This window comes from Alligator mississippiensis, chromosome 11, assembly GCF_030867095.1.
Source record: "Alligator mississippiensis isolate rAllMis1 chromosome 11, rAllMis1, whole genome shotgun sequence".
NCBI classification, from domain to species: domain Eukaryota; kingdom Metazoa; phylum Chordata; order Crocodylia; family Alligatoridae; genus Alligator; species Alligator mississippiensis.
In genome coordinates this window covers 48,217,083-48,240,935 of record NC_081834.1, presented here as the reverse complement: position 1 = coordinate 48,240,935, position 23,853 = coordinate 48,217,083, and the positions used below count along the sequence as shown (strand labels likewise).

The 23,853-nt window shown below is 45.7% G+C and overlaps 2 protein-coding genes and 1 long non-coding RNA gene across 3 annotated transcripts; 1 reads left to right on the top strand and 2 right to left on the bottom strand.

The window, feature by feature from the left end:
• The first annotated feature begins 2,931 nt into the window (after positions 1-2,931).
• LOC132243872 (uncharacterized) lies at positions 2,932-12,905 on the top strand. Its single transcript, XR_009455453.1, has 2 exons — positions 2,932-3,187; positions 12,530-12,905. It is a non-coding gene; the product is annotated as an uncharacterized LOC132243872 (long non-coding RNA).
• LOC102565239 (olfactory receptor 2T11-like) lies at positions 8,971-9,915 on the bottom strand. The gene has a single exon (XM_014611096.3). It carries the CDS (start codon positions 9,913-9,915, stop codon positions 8,971-8,973), a length of 945 nt encoding a protein of 314 aa, XP_014466582.2.
• A 6,970-nt stretch (positions 12,906-19,875) lies between the features above and the next one.
• LOC132243871 (olfactory receptor 2T27-like) lies at positions 19,876-22,199 on the bottom strand. The gene has a single exon (XM_059714386.1). The coding sequence runs from the start codon at positions 22,049-22,051 to the stop codon at positions 21,107-21,109; it is 945 nt and encodes a 314-aa protein (XP_059570369.1). The 5' UTR covers positions 22,052-22,199; the 3' UTR covers positions 19,876-21,106.
• Positions 22,200-23,853: the final 1,654 nt, after the last annotated feature.

Sequence of the window (23,853 nt, the reverse complement as noted above, 5' to 3'; positions counted from 1 at the left end):
TAAAAATGGGCTCCACATTTTTTGGAAAACTCAATGCAAAATTAAAAAAAAATACTTACTGAAAATAAAATAGTGGCTGCCCAAAGAAAGCCAGCAGTCCTCATTGTGCCGCAGACCAGCCATGCAGCCCATTAAGGGGAAAGAGGGGAGGAGGATGCCAGCGTGAAGGGCTGCCAGCAAGATGGCAGACAGCCCACCCCTTGCTGCTGGTTCACTGCAATGACTGCCTGTGACATGGCTTCACCCCTCTCCACCAACTGGGACACCCAAGGGCTGGATAGGGAGCAGGAGTGCCTGGAAGGCGGGGATCACCCACTGGCCTGCTCCGGGTCAGCTGGAGACAGCAGTGGCAACAGGCTTCCAGGTGCCCTTGCTCCCTGCCCACCTCCCAAGTGTCCCTTGCAGTCTGGAAGCAGGTGCTGGGATGGGGGATCCACCCCCCATTCCCATTGTCCCCAGCTGAGCCTGGCACCTCAGGCTGTCACTTCTCCTTGCCCCTGCCTGGAGCAGATCAGGAGCAGCCCTGGGGCTCCCCTGCCCCTGGATCAGCTGTGGACAGTGGGGGCAGTGGACAAGTCAGTCCTTCTTCCACCCAAAGACAACACCTAGGCAACTCCTGTTGGAGAGCATGGGAGAGGACTGGGGCACCTGCACTGGAAGGGAGAAGGTGCTTAGAGGTGAAGGGAGGAGTTTCCCTGATTCACAGACTTCAAAAAGTCACCCGCCACAACTGCTGTCCTGGCTTCCCTCCTTGGTGCGGGCAGGGGACACAAGTGGAAGCTCTCACAACCCTCTTTTCATATTCCTGCATCCACCCATGTCCACATCCTTCAGGGCTCAAGCAGGCCATATAGTGCTGCATAACCACTGTACTGGTCAGGCCACATGATTTATTGAAACCATTATGAACTTTAATTAAATGTTCTTCTCCTCTTTGTTCTACATCAGCCTACTCATGTCTTTGCCTTTTTGAGTGTTCATGCTTTCTGGATCCCAGAGTATCTTTATGTGACTTTTGTGAAGTTTCTGACACGTTCAAGCATTGATTAATCTAGTGTCCTTCTCTCTCTACTAGATGTCGGTGTCTAGGACATGGGTAGTCTGCCTTCATGATTAGGGACGTGGCCAGGGACCATAATCAGTAGCTCAGGAATAGGCCAGCATTAGGGGCTAGAATCAGAAGCTGAGAGATAGGGCTGGCTCAGGAGTAGTCCATAGTCAGGAGCTGAGCCATAATCAGGAAGAAATCAAATGTCAGAAACCAGGCTCAGAGAACAGAGGTGCAGGAAAAGGGGTTGGGAGCAGGGACCAAAGTCAAGGCAAGCTGCGACCTCACCAGGATACTTAGAGCTAAATCCTATTTCACCTTGACGTGCCAAAGGAGTATCCTTCTACTTAGATTATGGCAATTTTTGGAACAGACACAAAGTTCAGATTCTATTTCCTCCTGTGCTGGGCTGAGATTGTCCATCCAACATACATATGTGAGGAAAAATGAAGGAAAAGGAGGACTTACATCTCTGGAGCTACATGCTATTAAGCACATGCCCAGGTGATTCTGTCACCCATGGATTTTTATGCAGCCATCGTGCATGAGCATGAGCAAGCCTGAGCCTAGAAGGGAAACACAGGGCAAGTGTAGCTGCATGTAGCAGTGCCTAAGCACAAATTATTGTACTTATGAAACTGTCTGGCCATCACTTAGGAGCAAGAAACAGAAATGGGACTTATGCTTTTTTGCACAGGCAGTCCACCACAGTTTGCCCTCCTGGTTTGAAAGCTGTGTTGGTCTCCTTCAAGCACAGCAGCCACTGCCTTGCCACCAGAGAGATGATTAACCACAATGGGACAATGGCTTAGCACACCTTCAATGAAATCTGACTGGAGCAGGCCTCACAGAGCAAGCTCTTGTTTCCCTGAACAGTAATACATGGACTCTCCAAAAGAATTGACAAGGGCTTGAGGATGCCTGGTGCATTGCGCACGACAGAGAAAGATCATCTGGCCACAGTAGGGGTCATGGGTAGGGGCCTACGGGGATTTCTGTGCCCTTCCTGGTTCTGGTTGAACCTCTCAGTACTGGCCTGATCTTGGTACAAGTCTACAGTGAGTAGCAACCACTGTAGCAGTGTTTTGCTGGAATTAATGTGTTTTGGGCGGGAGGGCCGTCCCTGGTGGGGATGAATTAGGACAATCATCCCATTCCCCATGCTTTGTGGGTCTCGCGGAGCCGGGTGGAGCGGCACAGTGATTTTGTACTGCTGCTGCCTTCATGTTCGGCTGCTCAGCACCCCCCCACTGCCGAATCTGCCCCTGACTTCCTTGAGTCTGGGAGTGTGTCCCTGCACACACTGATTTGCCCGGGGCCCCACACCCTGCTCAGATCGTCTCTGTTGGGTGGATGCCTTTTCACTCTTTGGGCACACTTGAACAGTGAGATAAGGAGCCACAATTCTTGCAGCACTTGTGAAATGCTTTTATTCAGTCGCTGCAAGTCTGCACTAGGGAACATGGATTTGGATATGACACATACCCTAAAACATGTTGGAGTATTGCGTTGGAGTACAGCATTGAGAGGGTCCAAAGGAGGGCCACTCACATGATCCAGGGACAGCAGGGCAGACCCTACGAGGAGAGGCTATGGGACCTGAGCCTGTTCAGCCTTCACAAGAGAAGGCTGAGGGGGGACCTGGTGCCCATCTATAAACTTGCTAGGGGGGACCAGCGGGGAATGGGAGAGACCTTGTTCCCCCAAGCGCCTCCCACCGTAACAAGGAATAGCAGCCATAAGTTGTTAGAGAGAAATGTGAAGTATTGAAAAACACAGAGCAACTGCCTCTTCTCACTCCATAAAGAATCGTGCAATCACACTGGCTTCTCTGTAACCGCAGGAGGAGGGTGGCTGGCTCTGCTGCGTACAACCGCCCGCCAGCCAAGCAAACCACCTCTTCAGTGTCTGCAGTCCCTGAAAGAGCCCTTGGGGAGATACGGAGACATTGACCTCAATAGACGAACGCAGCCTTGAATCTCGGGAAGGGGATTTGAGACTAGAAGGCAAACTCTTTGAACTGCTAATTGCTCTCTGCAGTTAAATACCTCTGCAGCTAAATACCTCTACAGCTAAATACCTCTGCAGCTGCATGGAAGCACAGAAGGTCAGCAAGGATTTGGCTCATAAGCAGGAAAGGTAAAAAACAGTGAGATCTAGGAAGAGTGGGACCCTCGTTTCTCCATTGCCGGAGCAGGGATCCCAGGCTGGTTGTGGGACACGGGGCTGTGGGGGACGTTAAACGAACCATCCCTTCTACTGGATGGGCTTCAAAGACATTAGGAATGAAAATGCATTAAGTGATAGTATGAATGGAAATATAGAAATATTATAAAGACAAAAGTTGCATTCATCTCAATCTGTCCAGGATGTCATATATGTTTGATTTCCTGGAGACACAGAGATGAACAGGGATTTTGTACATGACTTACTAGAGCCAGGATTTTACCCTTTAAAAACAAGAATTTCCTCTTCAATTCATCTGAAATGCATCAATGTATGTAGACATGCTAACAGGAAGAATCTGTCCTCATTATCATTGCAAGGACATCACAATCAGTTATATTATCTGCCTCTTTTCCACATCATTATTATCATACAGTAACATGTGTTAGATTAAAAAAAAATCAAAGTGCAATAACATACCTTTTCTTAGTACTACTTGTAGGTGAAATTAAAATTAATAATTAAATTTAAGTTTAGCTGTAATTAAATATAGTAGCTGAAATATATGTTGAGAAACATTTATGTGACTCGTCCTCTCTGATTATTATATGCAGAACTTAAAGTACCAGAAAGGTTTCACGTGTAATTCAGAAACACCTATATTTCAGTGCCTTAATGTATGTAAAATAATTACTTAGCTTTATTTGCTGTATCTCATCCTTCAATCATTCTAAAAATGAGAGATGTTTGATGTCCAGCAAAAAATATTCTCCTCTATTTATAAAGAACCTCTCAAAACAAAAATCTTGCAGGTCTACTCTCCTGTATTTGTTGAATGCTTTGTTTTTTCCCATCCCACTGACTTATGGGTATCTACAAGAAATACATAGTTATCAGCTCAAAAGAAGTTGCAATAGTATATGAATGAGCACCCCATATAACATCCTTTTGGCCAACACTGCTTTAAAAATAATACTTTATAAAGGAATTAAAAATTTTTAAATGATTTTTTTTTAGGGAGAGGCCATGGTATTTTTATAACACAGGACACTGGGTTAAAAGTCATTCAGGCATTAATTCCATTGAACTTCCAAAAATAAAAGGATATAATAATGATTCATGACTTAATTCGAAAAATAAATGAATGGTATTCGGCCATCAAAAAAATATGGCCTGGATGAAATTTTAGAACAAGACATCTGAAATCTGTATTAAACAAAAAACCTTTCTGTTGAACAAGGGACAATATAGCTCTGACTGTCACACTTGGTTCTGGAGCTACTTGAATAAATTACCTAGTAGAAAGGGAGGAGAACTTATTTAAAGAAATGCAGTCTTTAAAAAAGCCAGGTGAACCTTAGAGCCATTACATCACTCTACAGGAATAAATGTAAAATCTAAGGAGAGAAACACTTCCCCAGGCTTTGGGGAATCTTGTCCCAAGTCATTAATTAAGTTGCAATTTCTCTTCAATTACTTGACAACTCTGCAATCTTCTCTTTGGGGGAATTTCTTGGCATCCTCTGCCTCAGGCGGGTGAGGGCACAGAACAAAACATTTCAGAAATGACCAAAGAAAACAATTTTTAGTTATCCTTAATTGAATTTTTAAGAGTTTTATTTTCATTTTCTGTGTTGGAAAAGCCAAATTTTAATATTCTCAATGCGAAACAGAATGTGAAGCTTCTCACAATGTTTGATGGTCTTGTGCAGTAGGGCTCAACCTTTGCAGACTCAAGCCAGCCCTCACTGGACTCGAGGCCCCCTCCATAACTGTTGTGAATTGAGTGGCAGTCAATTAACTAAAATAAAAATAACTTACAGTCCTGAGTTACTTGCAGAGAGGCCAGGCAGTGGGGTTGTGAGGCCATGGCTAAGCCTGCACTTATGTGCTTTTCTCTTCACACTTCACTTATCTCGTCCTACTTCGCAGAACCCTTCAAAGGATCTGCCATCACTCCAGGGTGGCACAACAGCATTCTGGTGGACGGGGATTTCTGGGTTCAGACATTTAGTACTTTTCTGGTCATTTAAGTGATCATTTTTTTGTTCAACTACATGGCATTTTGGGGTAGTTAGATGCCCAGGGGAATTCTCATCCTGGATACATAGCTTTCTGCACGGGAATACCTAAGCATGACTAGGTAGGTGCACAGACTGAGCAAAGGATCTTGGCTGTAGCCGTATTGGTCTAAGCACAAGGACATAAAATCTCTTTGGGTTGAGGCAATATCTTTTATTAGATTAACTAAAGAGTTGCAAAAAAGTTGTTCTTTGCAAGCTTTCTGGCACACGTGTTCGTCTTCAGAGAAAAAGAAATGAAAATGGTGAGAGAGATTCAAGATGGTCAGAAATGTCTCAGGTAGGAAAAAAGCTGTCTTTGGAGAACTGTTCTGTGAGAATGCAAACGGATATGAGTTGCAGGGATAAAAAGGAGGCTGGTTACCTGGACTTCTCAGATGCCAGACAGGCTGTGGGAGGCCTGAAACCTTGTGTTCATTAGTAGCCTGGCCTGCTATATTTGACCTCTTTCTTCTTCACTTTGTGAAGTTTCCATTTCAAACAGCAACACTTCAAATGGCAAAATGGTTTCCCTGTCTTTATGGTTAGACCAATATGGCTACAGCCAAGATCCCTGAAACATGGAAGATATTGCATTTTGCCACTTGACATGGAAACTTCTCTGTGTGAAGAAGAAAGAAGCCACCACTGACATAATGATCTGTAGAGATTTTAGATCACTATCACTTCTAAAAAAGGCTTCTTTCTACAATGGGAAGACTACACTTGCTAGATGTCTGCAGCACCTGATACCTTAGGCATATCCAATTTTTGGCAAACTCCCAATTGCTTTCATAGATTTCATAGATTTCATAGACATTCGGGCTGGAAGGGACCCCGGAGGATCATCAAGTCCAGCCCCCTGCCCCAGGGGCAGGAAGTCAGCAGGGATCATAGGATCACATTGGCCCTCCTCCAATATTTGGGCACCTCACCAGAGCATGAGGAGTTCTCGAAGATCCGTGCCAGGGCCTGGGCTATGATGCTTGCCAGCTCCTTGAGTCCCCGGGGGTGTAAACCGTCCGGGCTGGCTGACTTGAAGGTATCCAGCCTGTCAAGGTGTTCCTTCATGAGGTCAGCTTTGATGGAGGGTGAGGAATCTCCCTCACCCGGGCCTCCCTGCCCCGCAGTGGGCAGGGGCATCCCATGGGGTGGTGAAAAACTGTCGCAAAATACCCATTCATCAAGTTTGCTTTTTCCTGGGCATCAGTTGTCAGTTGTCCCACCTGGTTTAGCAGGGGACCAATGATCCCTTGTTTTATCTCTGGCTCTCCACAGATCTAAAAAAGGACTTTTTGTTGTCCTTAATATTTGCAGCTACCTGGAGTTCTGTCCCAGCCTTGGCTTTCCTGGTTTGCTCTCTGGGTGTCTCTTGCCAGGTTTTCCCTTTGAACCCAAAGTGAGTGTCTCTTAAACTTGGCATTTTTTTTTTTTTTGGCCATTCCCCTGGTATTTGGCCATTCTTATGGTTTAATCAGTCCTGCACGGGTCAGAAGGATTTGAGACAGATGCACCAGAGTTGACCATCGACCCAAAAACTGGCAGGTTTCCATCTTGAATTCTCGTCTGGCTGCCTAGGCCTTTGCACACCCAGATAGTCAGGCACCATCTGCATAACTAGGTCTGCAAACTACAAATGACATTCCTCTAAGGTAACAGAATGAAACAAGTTGTCAGGAAAGACTTTTAAAGGCAGTGAGATGCTGTGTTGGTGAAGCTCATCTCTGTGCCGTGGCCAATAGAATAGCCGAGATGACGACACTTGCCCTTATGGGTGCAAGTGGGCCATATTGTGATGCAGTGCTGGCCAGCATGTAGGTGTTCATGTCACCCATTAAAAACACCAGCCTGGAGGTCTAATGTACAGATATGTGACTGTTCATTTCAATTCATATTCTCATTCTCAGGATAAAATGGTGGAATGAGTTTCTTATATTAAGAACACTTAAAATGGATTCTTGCCTGGGTTATGCTGTTGTTGATGGTGATTTCTAGTAATCCTTATAACTAGGGCCTTTACCAAGGGCCAAAGTCCACAGGTAGAGGACTTCAAAATAATTCTGCAGCGCCTAGTTAACCTGTGTTACTTGTTACAATAAGAGGCTATAGAAGAAGATAGGACAGCCAAGTTGAAAAGGGGATAAAAAGATTTCATGGAGGAAAGCTTCATTAACAGACGTGAAACAGGACATTCAGGCATGTATTGTAAGAACCAGGTTTTAGGTGGTCCGGACTGCAGGTAGGGCTACAGACAGGACCTGGGGACCAAGAGCCACATGGAGGGGCAGAAGCTACAGACCAAGTTGCCAAATCCAAGGGGAAAATCCAGAGGCAGAGACCAAGGCACAGGTAGTATCAGGTCTTTGCAGTTAAAGACCAAGTCACCAAAGTTGAGCCAAGTTTCCAAAGGCCAGACTCCAGTGACAGAGCCAAGCAGTGTTAGGAGACCTTCAGGCAGAACTAGTGCCACTGTCAGAGACAAGATACTAGGCTAGGGCCATGGTCTGATGCCTACACTTTTAAGAATTTACTGAATTGACATGCATTATATTGAGATGCTATTTGGAAGATGAAGACGAACCCAATGCTTTTCAAAGGTTTTATATTTATTCACTTAGAAACTGGGTCAAAATATGAGACTGATAGGCAAATTACAAATGTGACAGGTTGGTGGTGCCCAGGGCCTAATCCATTGGTGCTGGGCTTGGCAATTTGACAGTGAGGAAGCAGTGGCATTGTTATTGCCCCAATTTCAAGCCACCAAATTTCTGGAACTATGGGGAGCCCGATGACACGTATGATGCGTATAAATGGATGTGATCTGCAGGCTGGAGATTAAGCACAGCTGTGATAAGTGAATAGAAGAATTATATCAGCATATCAATTCATCTTTAAGATTTTTTATTTATCCTTAAGGAACAATTCTTTTATTATTTCAGAATCTATGTTTAGTAACTCCTGTCTCCTGCCACACTCCATTTCTCCTATCGAGAAAGAAAGGCAACAATAAGTCCCATCTCCTTGTCTCTTTCTCCTCTGCAAAGTCTCATGGTGGATGCAGAGCTCACAAGTTTTGCCCTGTTGCCCGTTTCCATGATGGCATGCATAAGTCAAATTAATTTAGGTTACATGTGGTTTAGAGACATACTTGGTTACCGACCATTTCCCATTCTACATGATTCTGGCTGCTATAAAGAGGAGAAAAGCACAAACTGAGCTCATTCCTTGTGCTAGGAAACACAAGGGCTCCACTGATGAACTCAGTGATGTTTACTTGATTTAAAACCAATGCAAATGACAGGAGAATCATGCCCAAACGTAATGCCCTACTATGACAAGTGGCTGCTTGAAACGTCTGCAGGTAAACACTTGGCCTTCTTCCTGCAGCACAATTTCAGGCATTTACAAAGGGCAGGACAAGGGCCTTGAAGATCTTCAAGGTCCTTGGAGGCCTTTGGTCCATGCAACAGACTGGAGAAAGCTCCTATGATAGAGGTGTGGGGCTGACTACCTCCAACTATTTCCTAAGGGATTACGTGAGAGAGGAATGCAAATGATTGTGATTCTCAGGGGAAACTGGTAGCTAAGGCAGTCAGATACTGTTAAAATAATATGGTTTAATTCTAAATTTTCCAGTAAGCCTAGGCTTTGGCTTTGATCAGACTTAGTATAAATAACATTAAACCACAGCTTTTGTCAATTCTGCTGGAAGATTCTGCCTTTCCCAAACAAATTTCTTAGGGCTGCTAAGAAATCCTTGTTTCTCAGGCTGTAGATGAGTGGATTCAGCACTGGGGTGACAATAGTGTAAAACAGAGACACAATTTTGACTTGCTCTGGGAAGTGGTAGGAGCTGGGTCTCATGTACGTGAAGATGGCTGCCCCGTAGAACATGCCCACCACAGTCAGGTGGGAGGAGCAGGTGGCCAGAGCTTTCTGCTGTCCTCTGGTTGACTTCATGCTTAGGACTGCAGCAAGGATGTGAGAGTAAGAGGCTAGGATGGTGGAAGAGGGGATGAGGAGCAGGAAATTGCCACATACAAACAGCAGAGTCTCATATTGGGACGTGTCAGAGCAGGACAATTTGAGCAGGACTGGGACCTCACAAAAGAAATAGTTAATCTCTTTAGAGCCACAGTAGGGCAGGTGCATTGCGCAAGTTGTAAGAATCAAAGCATCTGCAGATGCCCCAACCCAGACGCTACTTGTCAGGCCCAGGCAGACTCTCCTGCTCAGGAGAATAGGGTATTGCAAAAGATTGCAGATAGCTATGTACCTGTCATAAGCCATGACTGCCAGGAGGAGGCACTCTGCTCTTCCCATTGTCAGTGTGAGGGAAACCTGAGCCCCACAGCCAGCTGGAGAAATGGGGTTGCCTGGGGTCAGGAAGTCTGCTACCATTTTGGGGACAACAATCAGGGTCTGACAGATGTCCATGAAGGCCAGTTGACTCAGGAAAAAGTACATGGGAGTGTGAAGGGAGGAGTCCACTTGGATTAGAAATATGAGGAGAGCATTCCCAGACAAGGCAGCGATGAAGGCTAATACGATTATGGCCAGGGAGAACATGTGTACATTGGTCCAGCTCAGGAATCCCAGCAGAAAGAAGTCTGCTGAAGAAGTATCATTCCCACTCTTCATTTTCTCTTAATGCAGCTGTGCCTGAAGCCCTGGACAAAAACAAAATGTCTTGAGAAATGTGTATATACTTTCTCTTGGGTAACACTAATGGCAAGTGAGGCAGCCAGCAGGTTTTTGTCTCCTGTAAAGAAATGCCAGACATTATGGTTGATGAGACAATAACTGCACTTCCCTGGGAACGGTGTTCATTTCTCCCTGGGGCTCTGCAGTCCTCTGCCTCGGCGCCTGTTTTCCTTCTGGCAGAGTGAACTAGAAACCCAAGAGCTCGATAATCACCAAACTTTGTACATACCATGTAGGTACAGAAAGATAACTAGGATTTCTCCCCTCACATGCAAAGCTAGGGACAAGGGAAAGTCTTGGAAGAGTTTCATAGTTTCATAGTAGCTAGGGCCAGGAGGGAACTGAACAGATCATCTAGCCTGACCCCCTGCCACAGGCAGGAATGAATGCTGGGTTCACAAGACCCCAGACAGGTGATTGTCCAACCTCCTCTTGAATATGCCCAAGGTAGGGGTGAGGACCACTTCCCTGGGAAGTTGGTTCCAGATTTTGGCCACCCTAACTGTAAAATATTGCTTTCTGATCTCCAACCTAAACCTATTCTCCATCAGCTTATGACCATTGTTCCTCGTCACCCCAGCTGGTGCTGGGAAGAAAAGAGCTCTGCCTATTTGCTGTTGATTCCCCCTATCGAGCTTGTAGGCAGCCACCAGGTCCTTGTGCTGCGGCTAAAAATTTTTTTTTTAAAGGTTTGGTGTAAAAAGTATGTGCGGATGCTAACGCAACTTTTCCCCAGAAGTGCTCAATCCAGCAACAAATAGTTTTGGTGGGTTCAATTTGGTTATAAATGTTTCCTTTAAGCGAAGACTTGTAGTGCCATTGAAACCAAAACTTTGTTACTGTTGGTAAAAAAAAATAAAAAATTAATATGAGGGCGCTGGTTTCCTCTTTGAGAGAGCACAGACCCGAAAGTAACTGTTAGATACAGGGCTGTGAAGCACCTCTCAAAACTATCCTTCTTACAGTGTGGGTTTCAAAGACATTAAAACTGGAAATACATGATATTATACATATATGTTATAATATACAACATGGATCATATGTGATATGCTATGTTAAACTAAATCTCTCTGTATATCATGTTTTAATAGCCCTAAATGTGGACTGGGTAAAATCTTAGACCTGCCATGGTGAAAGGGGTACAATATCTGGAACTGCCTCCAAGAAAGCCAGATTTTTACCCCTTCTTTGCAAACATTTCCTCCTCCTCAGTTTCCTCCTCCTTCCTAAGTCTTAATTGTATCCTCTGATTTTTTTCCACATCAAAAATGAAGCACATTGAAGCACCTTTGGAGTTAAAAACTGAAATGAAATGAACTAGTAGAAGTAATAATTAAAAGTAAAATGTATATGATTTCATTTAAAAGTAATACTGGAGAATATGCACTGTGAGAAACATTTACATGCCACTACTTCTGTCATTATCATGTGGGGATCTCTCAGGAGAAAAATAGCGCTATTTGCAATAAATATATGTCTGCTTTTAAGAATGTGTACCTGTATAAAGTAGGACCATTAAGAAAACAGCAATCACTTACATTGAACTGCTGTATCTCTTTCTCTGACCACTTTAGGAAAATGTTTAATTTCTTCCAAGAATGCTGTCCTTTATTTAAAATGAAGCTCCCCTCCTGGCAAATCTTTAAAGATCTAGTCTCCCATATGCTATTATATTCCTAGAATATGTTCTTTTTCCCATCCTATGGGACCTGTTCATTTACAAGTAATAAACAGTTAATTCAAATGCAAGTATGCAAGCAACCCATGTAAATCTCTTCTTTTGCTGTCTTTACTTTAAAATGAAAGAAGTGACTGTTCTGCAAGGCATGGCACTCCTTTAGTATGGGGCAGCAGTAGCTTTCTAGGGAAGTAAATTATTTTATAATCTCTCAGGCATGAACTCCATTTAAGTTTCAAAATTAAAAGAATATAGTAAAAATAACTTATGTCCAGAGCCTGAAAAAATATTTTATGGGTTGAAAAAATGCAACATGGCCACTATATAAAAGCAATCTGAAATCAATCTGAAACAAAGACCCCCCATATTGAATAAAGGGGCATTGTAACTCTTTCAATCCTGTGTCTGCAGCTCACTGAGTAAATTAGGTAGCAGAGAGAGGGGAGGAGGCATGCCATAAAAGTCCAGTCTTTAAAAAATCCAAATCCAGTTTGTGGCCATTACGTTACTCATCAGCAATAGCTCATAAATCTAAGGGGAGAAAAATACACAAACTTTGCTACACTTTAGGGACTTTTGTCCCAAGACTTTAATTAAAGTTGCACTCTCTGCTCAAGCTGGTGCTCGGGCAGCTCTTCCTCCATTCAGGTGTTTGAAAACTCTGCAAACTTCTGCTCAGGGCAATTCCTTGGCAACCTCTGTGTTGAGGTGGAAGAGAACAAAGCATGTCAGGATGGAAAGACGACACTATTTTTCAGTCTTTCTTAAAATAAATTCTAGGGGTAGGGTTTGGTTTTTTTTAAGTGGGAAATGTCATGTTTGAATTTTAATTCTAATACAAAATCCCAAATCTCTCACTGGTTGATTTTCTAGTGGAATGAGACGTCTGGGTTGTGACTCACTCGACACGATGTTTCTCCATCAAGAACATCAGTTCCTGAAGCATTTGTGCACAAGACATCCCTCTCGTATGCACAGCTCGGAACAGAGAAAAAGCGAAGAAGCACAGTCTGGGCAGATAGGCCTCTCCGAACTTGTTGTATGTAAATTATGGTAGAGGAACAGGCCCGGAGGCCACTGGTATGAATAGAGTCCACTCAAAAGAATGGAATCTATTCCTTGATTGCAGACCACAGACTCAGGTGCCTGATCTGAGACTGTTTGTACCTTAGTCTAATGTGTATGTGAGGGCATCTGTAGCTCTCCTTAGTGCTTTGAAAAATCTCTTTAAATTCTGCCAGTCAACACAGAGTCTAGGCTCGTGGTTTAACAGAGCCTCTCTTACACAAAAAGCAAAAGTATGTCGGGGGTGGGAGGGAGAGACCCCTGCCCCCTAACTAGCAGACCTTTGTCAGTGAACATTTAGAGACAAAAGGCCTGAGAGCTACTCAGAAACATTCTCACACTGAGGATAAGACAGTGTGGGACACATTTCTTGCATTAGGAACAAAAACCTCCCAGTGACCTGAAGACAAATTCACTGCATTTGACAGCTTGTCAAAATCTATCCCAACCATGCAGTTGGTCCATTCACATTTATCATTCACAGAAGTACTTGTCTGTCACATATTTCCTGGACTATCCCAACTACACCATCACTCCCACAGTATTAAACCCCCTCTATTGTGACCTGGATTATATTTCATTTTTAACTGGATGCACCTACATGAGAGACTGACTGCACAGGAGCCTGAATACCACTGCACAGTGGCATCTAGTGTGGATGTGGCCACCGCTCCTAAGAAGAGAGAAGATTGCATTCAGCATTATTAGAAGTTGTCTGTAGTATGTGGCTCCTCAGGTAGGATTTCTAGGCAAAAATAAATGTCCTAAAGACCTAGAGGTGAAGAAATCTGGGGTAAAAAAAAAAAAAGAAAAAAAAAGAGAGACTTCATGTTTTAAAGACGATGAGAGTCTGTGCAGATAAAACTCAGCTCTGGGACCAAGGCCAGTTGGATAACTTGGGTGAGACCAAATATCTTTCTGACTTAATGGGCTGTATTGTGGTGCATAGCTGATTTCTCAGTCTTTGGATTTCTTTATACTCTGTGGTGCACTGATCTTTAGTTGACTTTTCTCAAGTGCCTGGCACATTCAGATCTGAATCAGTCTAGTGACTTCAGTCACCACCAGATGTCACTGACAAAATCACAGTCTGTCCGTCCTCCACCAGGGCCAGAATCAGCAGCTGGAGAGGAGACCAGGGTCAGGGGCCAAGAGACAGGGCTGGGTCAAGAGTAGTCTGGAGGATCTAAGAATGAAAGGCAGGAGGAAGCTAGAAGTCAAGAACCTGACATTTTATTTGTTTGATTGATACCATTATATGCCGACCTTCCTTGAAGCATCTCAGGGAGGACACCCACCTGGGAAGACAAGGACAGGTGGTATTAAATCTCTTCACCACCATCCACCACACCATACCATACCACCACTGCCACGCATTGCACATGCGATTCCATAGGCTGCTGATGGGGGGTGCATCACTAGCCGTGTGAGAGGCCCATCAGCAGCCCATGGAGCCACACGTGCAACCAGCCGCTGCCATGTGACTGGCCGTGTGATGTCCAGCCGCTGCCACCAGAAGCAGTACACTCCTTAAAAAAGCTTGAAAACCCCTGGAGTAGGGGATGTGCTAGCAGGCCCCATAACAAGCTAAATAAAGCAGATCATAATCATATCATTTCATGATACAACATTACGTACACAAGTTTCCAGCAAGGGTCTCAACAATATAAGGAACACGGACAACAACAATGGTACAGCAATTATGCATGATGCTGTAACTGCAAAGCCACCCCATGATGAACGTGGGCCCTTAAATCTCTCTGCCATGAAGGAGGTTGCCTCTGCCAACTTCATCATGGGGCATCCCTTTGATCAACAAAAGGGCAGGGCCCTTCTTCACCTGTGGAAATCCTCGCCTCCTTCTCTCCTAAGAACTGCAATCCCCTTTTCGGGTAATTTATGACTCCCAGCAGTTCTTGTGGACTGGCTCGTCTCTCTCTCTCTGAGTTGGCTGTGGGGCTTCCCCCTTCATTGCCATGGTTGCTTCGTCCTGCTTTCCCCTTCTGCAGGAAATCCCAAGATACCTCATGTAGCTTCCTGGCCTGTCAGCCCTCACAGGCCCCATGCACTGCTCTGAGCACCAAAGGGGCTCTTGCCTCCTGTAGGAATAGGGACCTGCGCTTCCTCATGCAGCCACGCAGTCCCATCAGCTCTCCAGACCCACAGTGCACAGATCCATGCACCACCACTGCGGCTCTCTACACTGTAGGGCTGAGAGCAGCTGCTTATTGCTTCCCACTCAGTGGATCTTCAAGCCACTTCTGGGGCAACTCCTCCAACCTGATGGTCAGCTCTAACAGCTCTTCTGCCACCCCATCTTCATCATCCCGCACCAAAGCCACCCATGTGCTAGGCACACAGGCTTTTATCCCTTCTGGAGGCTCCACCCCACTATTGAAGATGGACCAAGGGGAAGCCTGAGAGGTTAGTTCCCCATCAGGTCCTCTTTTTCACCTCACACATTGGTCAGGGCAGGGCAAGCCATCCTCCTACTTTTTTTTGATTGGTTGGGGAGAGAAATGCCCCGACCAATCAGTCTGAGCCACCAGGCTCAAGCCATCAAGCTGGGCTGCTGGTGAACCCTTGGCCAGCCTACCACATCAGTAAATTAGATCAGACCACAAACTAGAGACTGAATATCCCAAATGAGATGCCTAGAGCTCCTAAAATATCCCAGATTCTGGAAGGAACCAGCAATGTGCTTACAATGGTGTAATATGGAGACCCAAACTTACTTTTATTGTGCATTTCCAATGGCAATTGATGAGTTTCATGCACATGAAAATGACTGCCGGTAAGGACCATAGCATAGGTGTTCTGGCCTAATGTGAAGGCTGTTGGGAGAAGGCAGAAGCTATGTGTGGACTCCAAATCTATGGCCAAGTCAGAGATCAGGAATTAAGGACTTAGCTATAAGATCCATTGGGGAAAATCTCAGGCAGAGCCCCGGTCAAAGCTCAGGAGCCAGGAAGTGAGCAAGCAAAGCAAAGAGGAGATTCAAAGAGCCGGAGCCAAAACATGCAGGTGAGAAGGGTGAGAACTTGGAAACAAAGAGCTGAAAACCCAGCAGGATCCAGAGAGCTTACCACAGCAGATCTACACACAGAAGTGTCCTCTGGCCTGCAGCCTGCTGCCACAACTGGACTTTATTGAAGAGACAGCCATTACCAGCAGCCCAGCAGGAGGCCCTAAGAGTGGCCAGTTGGTTAAATAGCAGAGTGGGGCAACCAGTTAGAGACTCTGTTGGTTAGTGGGCAGGTTTATGGACTCAGGAATGGAAATCTTTCCTGCATGTCAGTGCCAAGAATGGCATATAGACAAATGAAAAGATGGCCCCATTGACATGTGGGAAAGAATGGTGATGCCACACGAAGTTAGGAACAGGGAATAAGAACAGGGACAACTTTAAGTTAAGATTTTGGGATCAGGGTTATCTCCAAGCTTACTAAAACACTAGGGGTGATTCCTATTTCACCATCAGGTGCCAAAGCGGTTAATTTATGGTAGCATATGGGCAGCTTTTGGTACTTACATACAATTTAATCCTTCTGCTGATTCTATATACAGAGTAGATTTTTTACCAAGACACAACTTTTACCTTTTTAAAATGTTGATAAGCGATGGACTTGGGTAAGCCGTTTTATGTATATGATCCATTCTGCTGGGACCAGGATCAGGACAATCCAACCAAAGAGTTCATAGCAAATCTCAGTGTAGCTGAGGTGGTATGTGGCTGGCACCCCCTCTTCAATTGAAGGGATGCTAGCTGGTGTGAATGTGTTGTGGGAGCATGACTGCCAAGCTTCAGGCCAGCTCACCTCCCTCCCTTACAGAGTAGAGTAAAGCAGAGCACAGCAGAGCAGAGACCAGGAACACCCAAAGATGTTTAACTATTTACAGATTTAATGTTACAGTACAGTGTCAATAAAAATATATAATGTGTACATATGTAGATATAGATATAGATATATACTATTTACCAATATAAGAGTACAAAACCAAGAAATCTTACTAAATGTAAACCCAGACGAACTAAGCTGGGTATGGCAGGCGAAGGCACTATAACAGCATAGGCCATGGCCTTCTTTGGTCTTCCAGTTAGTGTACAGCCCCTACCCTCAGCAGGCCCTCCAGGCAGCCAGCAAAGGAACACTCGATGGTAAAACACAGGTTAGACAATAGGTGAACAGACAGAACCTGGCAGAGATGAAACTATAGTCTAAACATATGTAAGTGAGATTACATTAATAAGATTCAATACATGAAGATAACCAGTATAACGAAAGCAAGTATTGATTAGGGCAGGGGTTGTCAGCCAGGGGTATGTGTACCTCCAGGGTACTGAGAAAGTTGCTAAGGGGTACATGTGGGTGGGCAGCAATGAAGTGCTGCCACCTACCACCCCACACTGCCATGTCCCAGGAGTAGGGTCAGGGAGGTTGAGGGCAGCAGTCCTCCTCTGTGGGATGCACAGGTGCTGGCAGGCCAACCAGGCAGAGGTGGCAGGGGGGAGCTCACTTGCAGTGGCCACCGCCACCATCCAGCACACCAAACGCCACTGCCACGCATTGCACATGCGATTCCGCAGGCTGCTGATGGGCCGTGCATGACTAGCCAGGTGCAAGGCCCATCAGCAGCCCTTGGAGCCACACATGCAACAAGCGACTTCCATGGGACTGGCCGTGTGATGTCCAGCCGCTGCCACCAGAAGGAGTATGCTCCTTAAAAAAGCTTGAAAACCCCTGGAGTAGGGGATGTGCTAGCAGGTCCCGTAGCAAGCTAAATAAAGCAGCTCATAATCATTTCATGATACAACATTACGTACACAAGTTTACAGCAAGGGGCTCAGCAATATAAGGAACAAGAACAACAACAATGGTACAGCAATTATGCTCAAAAGATGGAATGATACCAGGGGAAAAGAGCAAGTTACCATAAGAAACACCATCTCCCTCCTCTAGGACACATATCTAGACGGACCCAGTAACTGCAAAGACACCTCATGACAAAAGGGGACCCTTAACTCTCTCTGCCACAAAGGAGGTTTCCCCCTTCCTCACCAACTTCATCATGGGGCTTCCCCTTGATCACCAAAAGGGGAGGACCCTTCTTCCCCTGTAGAAATCCTCGCCTCCTCCCCTCCTCAGGACTGCAATCCCCTTTTCGGGAAACTTATGAGTCCCAGCAGTTCTGGTGGGCCTGGCTCGTCTCTCTCTCTCTATCTATGAGTTGTTCTATGACCCAGAACTGGATCCCTCCGCCCCACTTACCTTCGGGGGATCAGCTGCTGCTGCTGCCCCCGCTGCCGATTCCTCTGCTGCTGCTGCTGCCGCCGCCGCCGCCTCCGGTCAGTCAGTTGGTAAAGGGGCACACGTGCGTGTGGGACACACGTGCGTCTGACTCCTCTCCTTCCCGCTGATGGTTCCCGAGTGGGCAAGGAAAGCAAAGAGGAGATTCCAAGAGCCGGACCCAGAACACACAGGCGAGCAGTGTGAGAAGCTGGAAACCTAGAGCTGAAAACCCAGCAGGATCCAGACAGCTTACCACAGCAGATCTTCACACAGAAGTGTCATCTGGCCTGCAGCCTGCTGCCACAGCTGAACTTAATTAAGTGGACAACCGTTACCAGCAGCTCAGCAGGAGGCCCTAAGAGTGGCCAGTTGGTTCAATAGCAGAGTGGGGCCACCAGTTAGAGCCTCTGTTGTCTAGGGAATTAGTCCTGGCTGGGCTGCCTATAAGAGCCCACAGCACTGCCCCAGTAGTATATCCCCACCACTGTCACACATGTTCAATGCCCCCTGGCAGCCTTTGCCCAACCTTGTCCTCCTAACTAGGGGCTACCCAATTCACAGTGGAAGTCTTCTGCGCAGCTCACTTAATCCTGCAGGGTCCCTGTCATGTCCCATCCCCTCCACACCCCATCCCACACACACTGATTGGTAGGAAGGCCATTGTTGTAGTATTAAATATGGTGCTGTTTTTGCCTCCCAAATGGTGAGCCACAAGCAGCAGGGCCACCAGGGCCCATCTGCCAATCTGCAATGTTGGGCAGTGGGGTGCACAGGGGAACCTGCAAGATTAAGAGAGCTGCTGGACAGCCCACTACTACAATGAACTCAGTAGGTCCCTACTCATGACCATAGGGCTTATAAAAGGAGAAGTAGATAGGATTCCTATATGTCCAGGTAGGTTAAGTTCAACATGAACTTTCTAAGGACCACTCAGGCCAAGAGTCCCAGTTTTCCATGGGAACACTGCCATCATTTTCTGGCCATGCAAACCAAAACACCTGGATGCCTCCCCTGCTTCCCACTTCAGCTGTATGAAAGGAGTAGGTACTACACATGAAGCCCGTATACTTCCAGTAGGTCGTACGTACATTAGGTTCAATCTTGCCATGCTCACTCCCTTGCACTGGGCCATGCCAGCCACTCCAGGCCTATGACAACCATGCTGTACACGTGCACAGGGGGCAGAGGAGTGACTCAGGATCTCTAGCACTGTGCGTGACTCTGGGGATCCTCTCCTCTGAAAGCTTTTTCAAACACTTGACACCCAATGTCTGAAATGCAGGTGTTGCCCCAGGTCTTTATGGTCTCCAGTGGCCTACTTCAGCCCATGTGGCCAAGATTATTACAGGCAGGATCCTATGACTCCCCTCTCCGTCTTGGTAGTCAGTCTGGGGTCACTGTTTCCCTGAAGCCACACTTCAGTTCAACAACTTACCTCTTCTGGGAACCATGGCTTGGCTAGTCTCAGAGCCAGCTCCACTATCAACAGGCTCATCCATCATTATGCATGAGGACCACAAACACAATGGCCTTTTCTTTCTCACCCTCACTCAATCCAGGGGGACACACAGACTGACCTATAATACATTCCCCTCAGTGACATCATAGAGATTTCAACATCTCAGAAGGAGATCATAGGGATTTCTTCTTAGGGGCAGATGGAGCAATGCTATATGTGAACCTAGCACATGGGTTTGTTCATTTTTAGGTAAAGTTGGGAATATGGAGATAGCCAGCCTTCACAAAATTGTTCCATTGCTTCTTTGAGAAGGCGCACTCCTATTAACATTCTTCAACACCTTATTCATTTTTAATGAAAAATTCCTTTATTTCATTAATGTTGTGCATTCATTTTGTGTCTACCCATCAGCTCCATTCCTTCCAGTCACAAAGAAAGGAATATTGGACACAGTTTTGTTTTCATTTACTGCTCTGCATTCTTGCCATCGATGTAAACCTTGAAAGCTTCCAGTTTCTCCCTGTTGCCCTTTTTCATGATATCTGGAATATATCAAATCAATTTATTTTACAAAAGGCTTACATAGATTCTTGGGTAACAGCCTTTTCCATGAATAAAGCTGCTAAATAGAACAGGTTAACCTGAAATTTCTGCTAAATAGAACAGATTAATCAGGGAGGCTGTTAGGCAGGCCAAGGCAGAGATGGAGCTCCGGCTAGTGACCAGAATTAAGGATAATAAAAAGTCATTTTTTTCAAATAAATAGGAAGTAAGAAGAAGGCACTGGGTAGCATGAGGATGCTACAGGATAGGCTTGGCAATCTGGTGATTGCGGCAAACTAAAAAGCACGCTGTCCAAATTTTCTGATGACACCAAGCTGTAGGATGAAGTGGGCACACTGGAGGGGAGGGACAGAATCCAGCTAGATCTAGGAAGGTTACAGAGGTGGACGGATGAGAATAGGATGGACTTCAACACAGACAAGGGCAAGGTGCTGCATCTAGGGAGAAGGAACCAGAAACACACCTATAGGCTGGGAACACCCTTCTTGTCCAGACGGTGGCAGAAAGGGATCTTGGAGTCATTGTTGACTCCAGGATGAACATGAGCCGCCAATGCAAGGAAGAGGTCAGCAAGGCTAATCACACCTTGTCGTGCAAATACAGATACACCACAACCAGGTCCAGGGAGGTGATCATTCCCCTCTGTGCGGCGCTGATCAGGCTGCAGTTGGAGTACTGCATCCAGTTCTGTGTGCTGAGCTTCAGGAGGGATGTGGACAGCATCGAGAGGGTCCAGAAGAGGGCCACCCGAATGGTCAAGGGGCAGCAGGGCAGGCTCCATGAGGACAGGATAAAGGGCCTGAAACTATTCAGTCTCCACACAAGAAGGCTGAGAGGGGATCTGGTGGCAACTTACAAACTTACCAGGGGGGAACAGAGGAAATTTGGGGAGGCTCTGTTCCCCCAGGCACCACCTGAGGTGACTAGAAATAACAGCCACAAAATGTTAGAGAGAAGGTTCAGGCTGGACTTCAGAGACATTACTTTACAGTTAGGGCTGCCAGGCTCTGCAATGGGCTGAGCCGCACGCAAGTCTCCTCTCCCTGTCACCTGGGCTGTCTACAAATTCTGTCAATCTTGCTGGAAGTCTCTGCATTTCCCAATCCACTTTCTGAGGGCTCCTAAGACATCCCTGTTTCTCAGGCTGTAGATGAGTGGATTGAGTACTGGGGGGACAATGGTGTAAAAGAGAGAAACAATCTTGTCTTGCTCTGGGGAGTGGTAGGACCTGGGTCTCATGTACATGAAAATGGCTGCCCCATAAAACATGACCACCACAGTGAGATGGGAGGAGCAGGTGGCCAGAGCTTTCTGTTGTCCTTTGGTTGACTTCATGCTCAGGACCCTGGAGAGGATACAAGCGTAAGTGGCTAGTATAAGGGAAGAAGGGATGAGGAGCAGGACAATGCCAGCCACAAATACCAGAGATTCATATCGAGATGTGTCAGAGCAGGACAATTTGAGCAGGGCTGGGACCTCACAGAAGAATTGGTCAATCTCTTTTGAGCCACAGTAGTGGAAACCCAGTGTGAACACTGTCTGAATCAACGCATTTACTGATGCTCCCATCCAGACTCCAACTGATAAAAGAAAGCAGATGTTCCTGCTCATGAGGATGGGGTACTGCAAGGGGTTGCAGATCGCTATGTACCTGTCATAAGCCATGACTGCCAGGAGGAGGCACTCTGATACACCCATTGTCAACGCAAGGAAAATCTGAGCCCCACAACCAGCTGGAGAAATGGGGTTGCCTGGGATCAGGAAGTCTGCTAACATTTTGGGGACAATGATCAGTGTCTGACAGATGTCCATGAAGGCCAATTGTCTGAGGAAAAAGTACATGGGAGTGTGAAGGGAGGAATCCACTTGGATTACAAGTATGAGAAGAGCATTCCCGGACAAGGCAGCTATGAAGGCTAATAAGATCGTGGCCATGGAGAACTTGTGTACATTGGTCCGGCTCAGGAGTCCCAGCAGAATGAAGTCTGCTGAAGAAGTTTCATTCCCACTCTTCATTTCCGCTTCATGTGGCTGTGTCTGAAGTCCTGGACAAGAACAAGATGCCTTGGGCAATGTGTGCACACTTCCTACTGGATAATACTAACAGCACCTGAGGCACCTGGCAGGTTTTCTTTTCCTGTGGAAGAAATGCAAGACATTATGGGTGATGAGACAATAACCTCACTTCCAGGGGAACAGAGTTTACTTAGGCTAAAGATTTTCTACACTTTGCTCAGCATTTCTGTGTTCAGCTGCAGGCCCCACCTGCATGTGGAATCGCAGTGGTGTACCTTGTGTTATACCTACGCTGTGGAATTGAGCACAGCAGAGATTTTAAACCGATGGCCTGCATAACCTTTGAATCAGGCCCAGGGGTTTTGGTGGCATTTTTTGGTGAGGGGCACATTGTGCAGGTGCTCTCCCCAGGATGCTATGGCAAGTAATGCCGGCTGTGGGCATCCTAGTTGTGCCACGGGTGGAGACTAGTGGCAGGTCCTAGCACCCACCACCTCCAACCTGGGTTAGGCTATTCCAGTTTGCATCTGAAAAAGGTTGCCAACCCCTGAATTACCCATGGCCTGCAGAAGTTTTGAATCTGCCCTGACCTTTTTGGGGCATTGGTGGCCTTTGGAGGTGGGGGCACCTTCTCCAGGTGCTGTCCCCAGGCTGTCACAAAGATACGCAACATCTGTGAGCTATCTACTTGTGCCACGAGTGGAGATTAGTGGCAGTGGTGGCAGGGTGCTAGGGTGTCCGCCTCCAACCTGCAGTAGGTTATTCCAGTTTACAGCTGGAAACAGTTGCCTACTCTTCAACTACTATGCTCTATAGAGACATCATAGCCAGGTTTATAAGAGTTAACTGGAGTCCTGGTTGCAATGTAGCCACAGCAGTGAGGAAGTCAGTGCATAGTACTTTCCCTAGCCAGAAGCAGGGCAAATAAGGTGTTCCTATGCTCCATGCTGGTAATATTACCCAAATAGGAGCTCCACTCCTAATACTCCCTTGTTACGTGTGAGTCTGACTAAAATCAATGGTATATAATCTCACAAAATCACCTCGGTGAAATATTCCACAATGACCGAGTGTGGCTCAGTTATTCTACCCATTTGCACTTTCCATCACCACCAACAAAGATATTTATCGCTATAAATGCTACTTGTAATAATAGGAGGAGGAGTACTTGCCAAGACAGGAACTGGATGTCGGAGTCTGGGAAAACACTGTCTGTTCCAAACACCTCACTATTTAGCAAGCAAAACTAAAAAAACCCCTCAAAACAGAAACATTTCAAAGCCAACGTACTGTTTAAAAAGAATGGCTTTAAAAGAAATGTTCCTATCAGCTCTTCATTTTTAGTATTCAGTGTTTAAAGAGCTCAGACTGATTCTCCTTTATAACATCTGAATTTCAGAGGAGAGATTTTCAGCTCTTTCTGAATATCACAGTACAGTAACTTGGGCAAACGAACTAAAATAGACTAAATGAAAGGTACCACCTAATGGGTTCTGTTCTAGGTTGGTCAGAAAGGAAAAAGAAAGAAATAGTAGAATAAACACAACATAAGCCTCTTAAAAACAAAAAATAATTGTCATGAAAATAAGTCAAATGAAATTATTCTCATGCTGGTGGAGCTCTGTGCCATATCATTTCATTTCTACCAAACCATTAATAAAATATAATTAAAAGAAATATCAGCTCTGGAGTACTTTTGATAAAAACTGTCAATCAATAATTCAATTAATGTGTGTGGATATTTTTTATGGGAAAAAGAGAAATTTCACTCTTTTAAGTGACATTTTACTTTAAAATTTAAA

Excerpts from the sequence above, each read along its gene's own strand:
- LOC132243871 (XM_059714386.1), bottom strand. The coding sequence starts at position 22,051 with ATGAAGAGTGGGAATGAAACTTCTTCAGCAGACTTCATTCTGCTGGGA.
- LOC102565239 (XM_014611096.3), bottom strand. The coding sequence starts at position 9,915 with ATGAAGAGTGGGAATGATACTTCTTCAGCAGACTTCTTTCTGCTGGGA.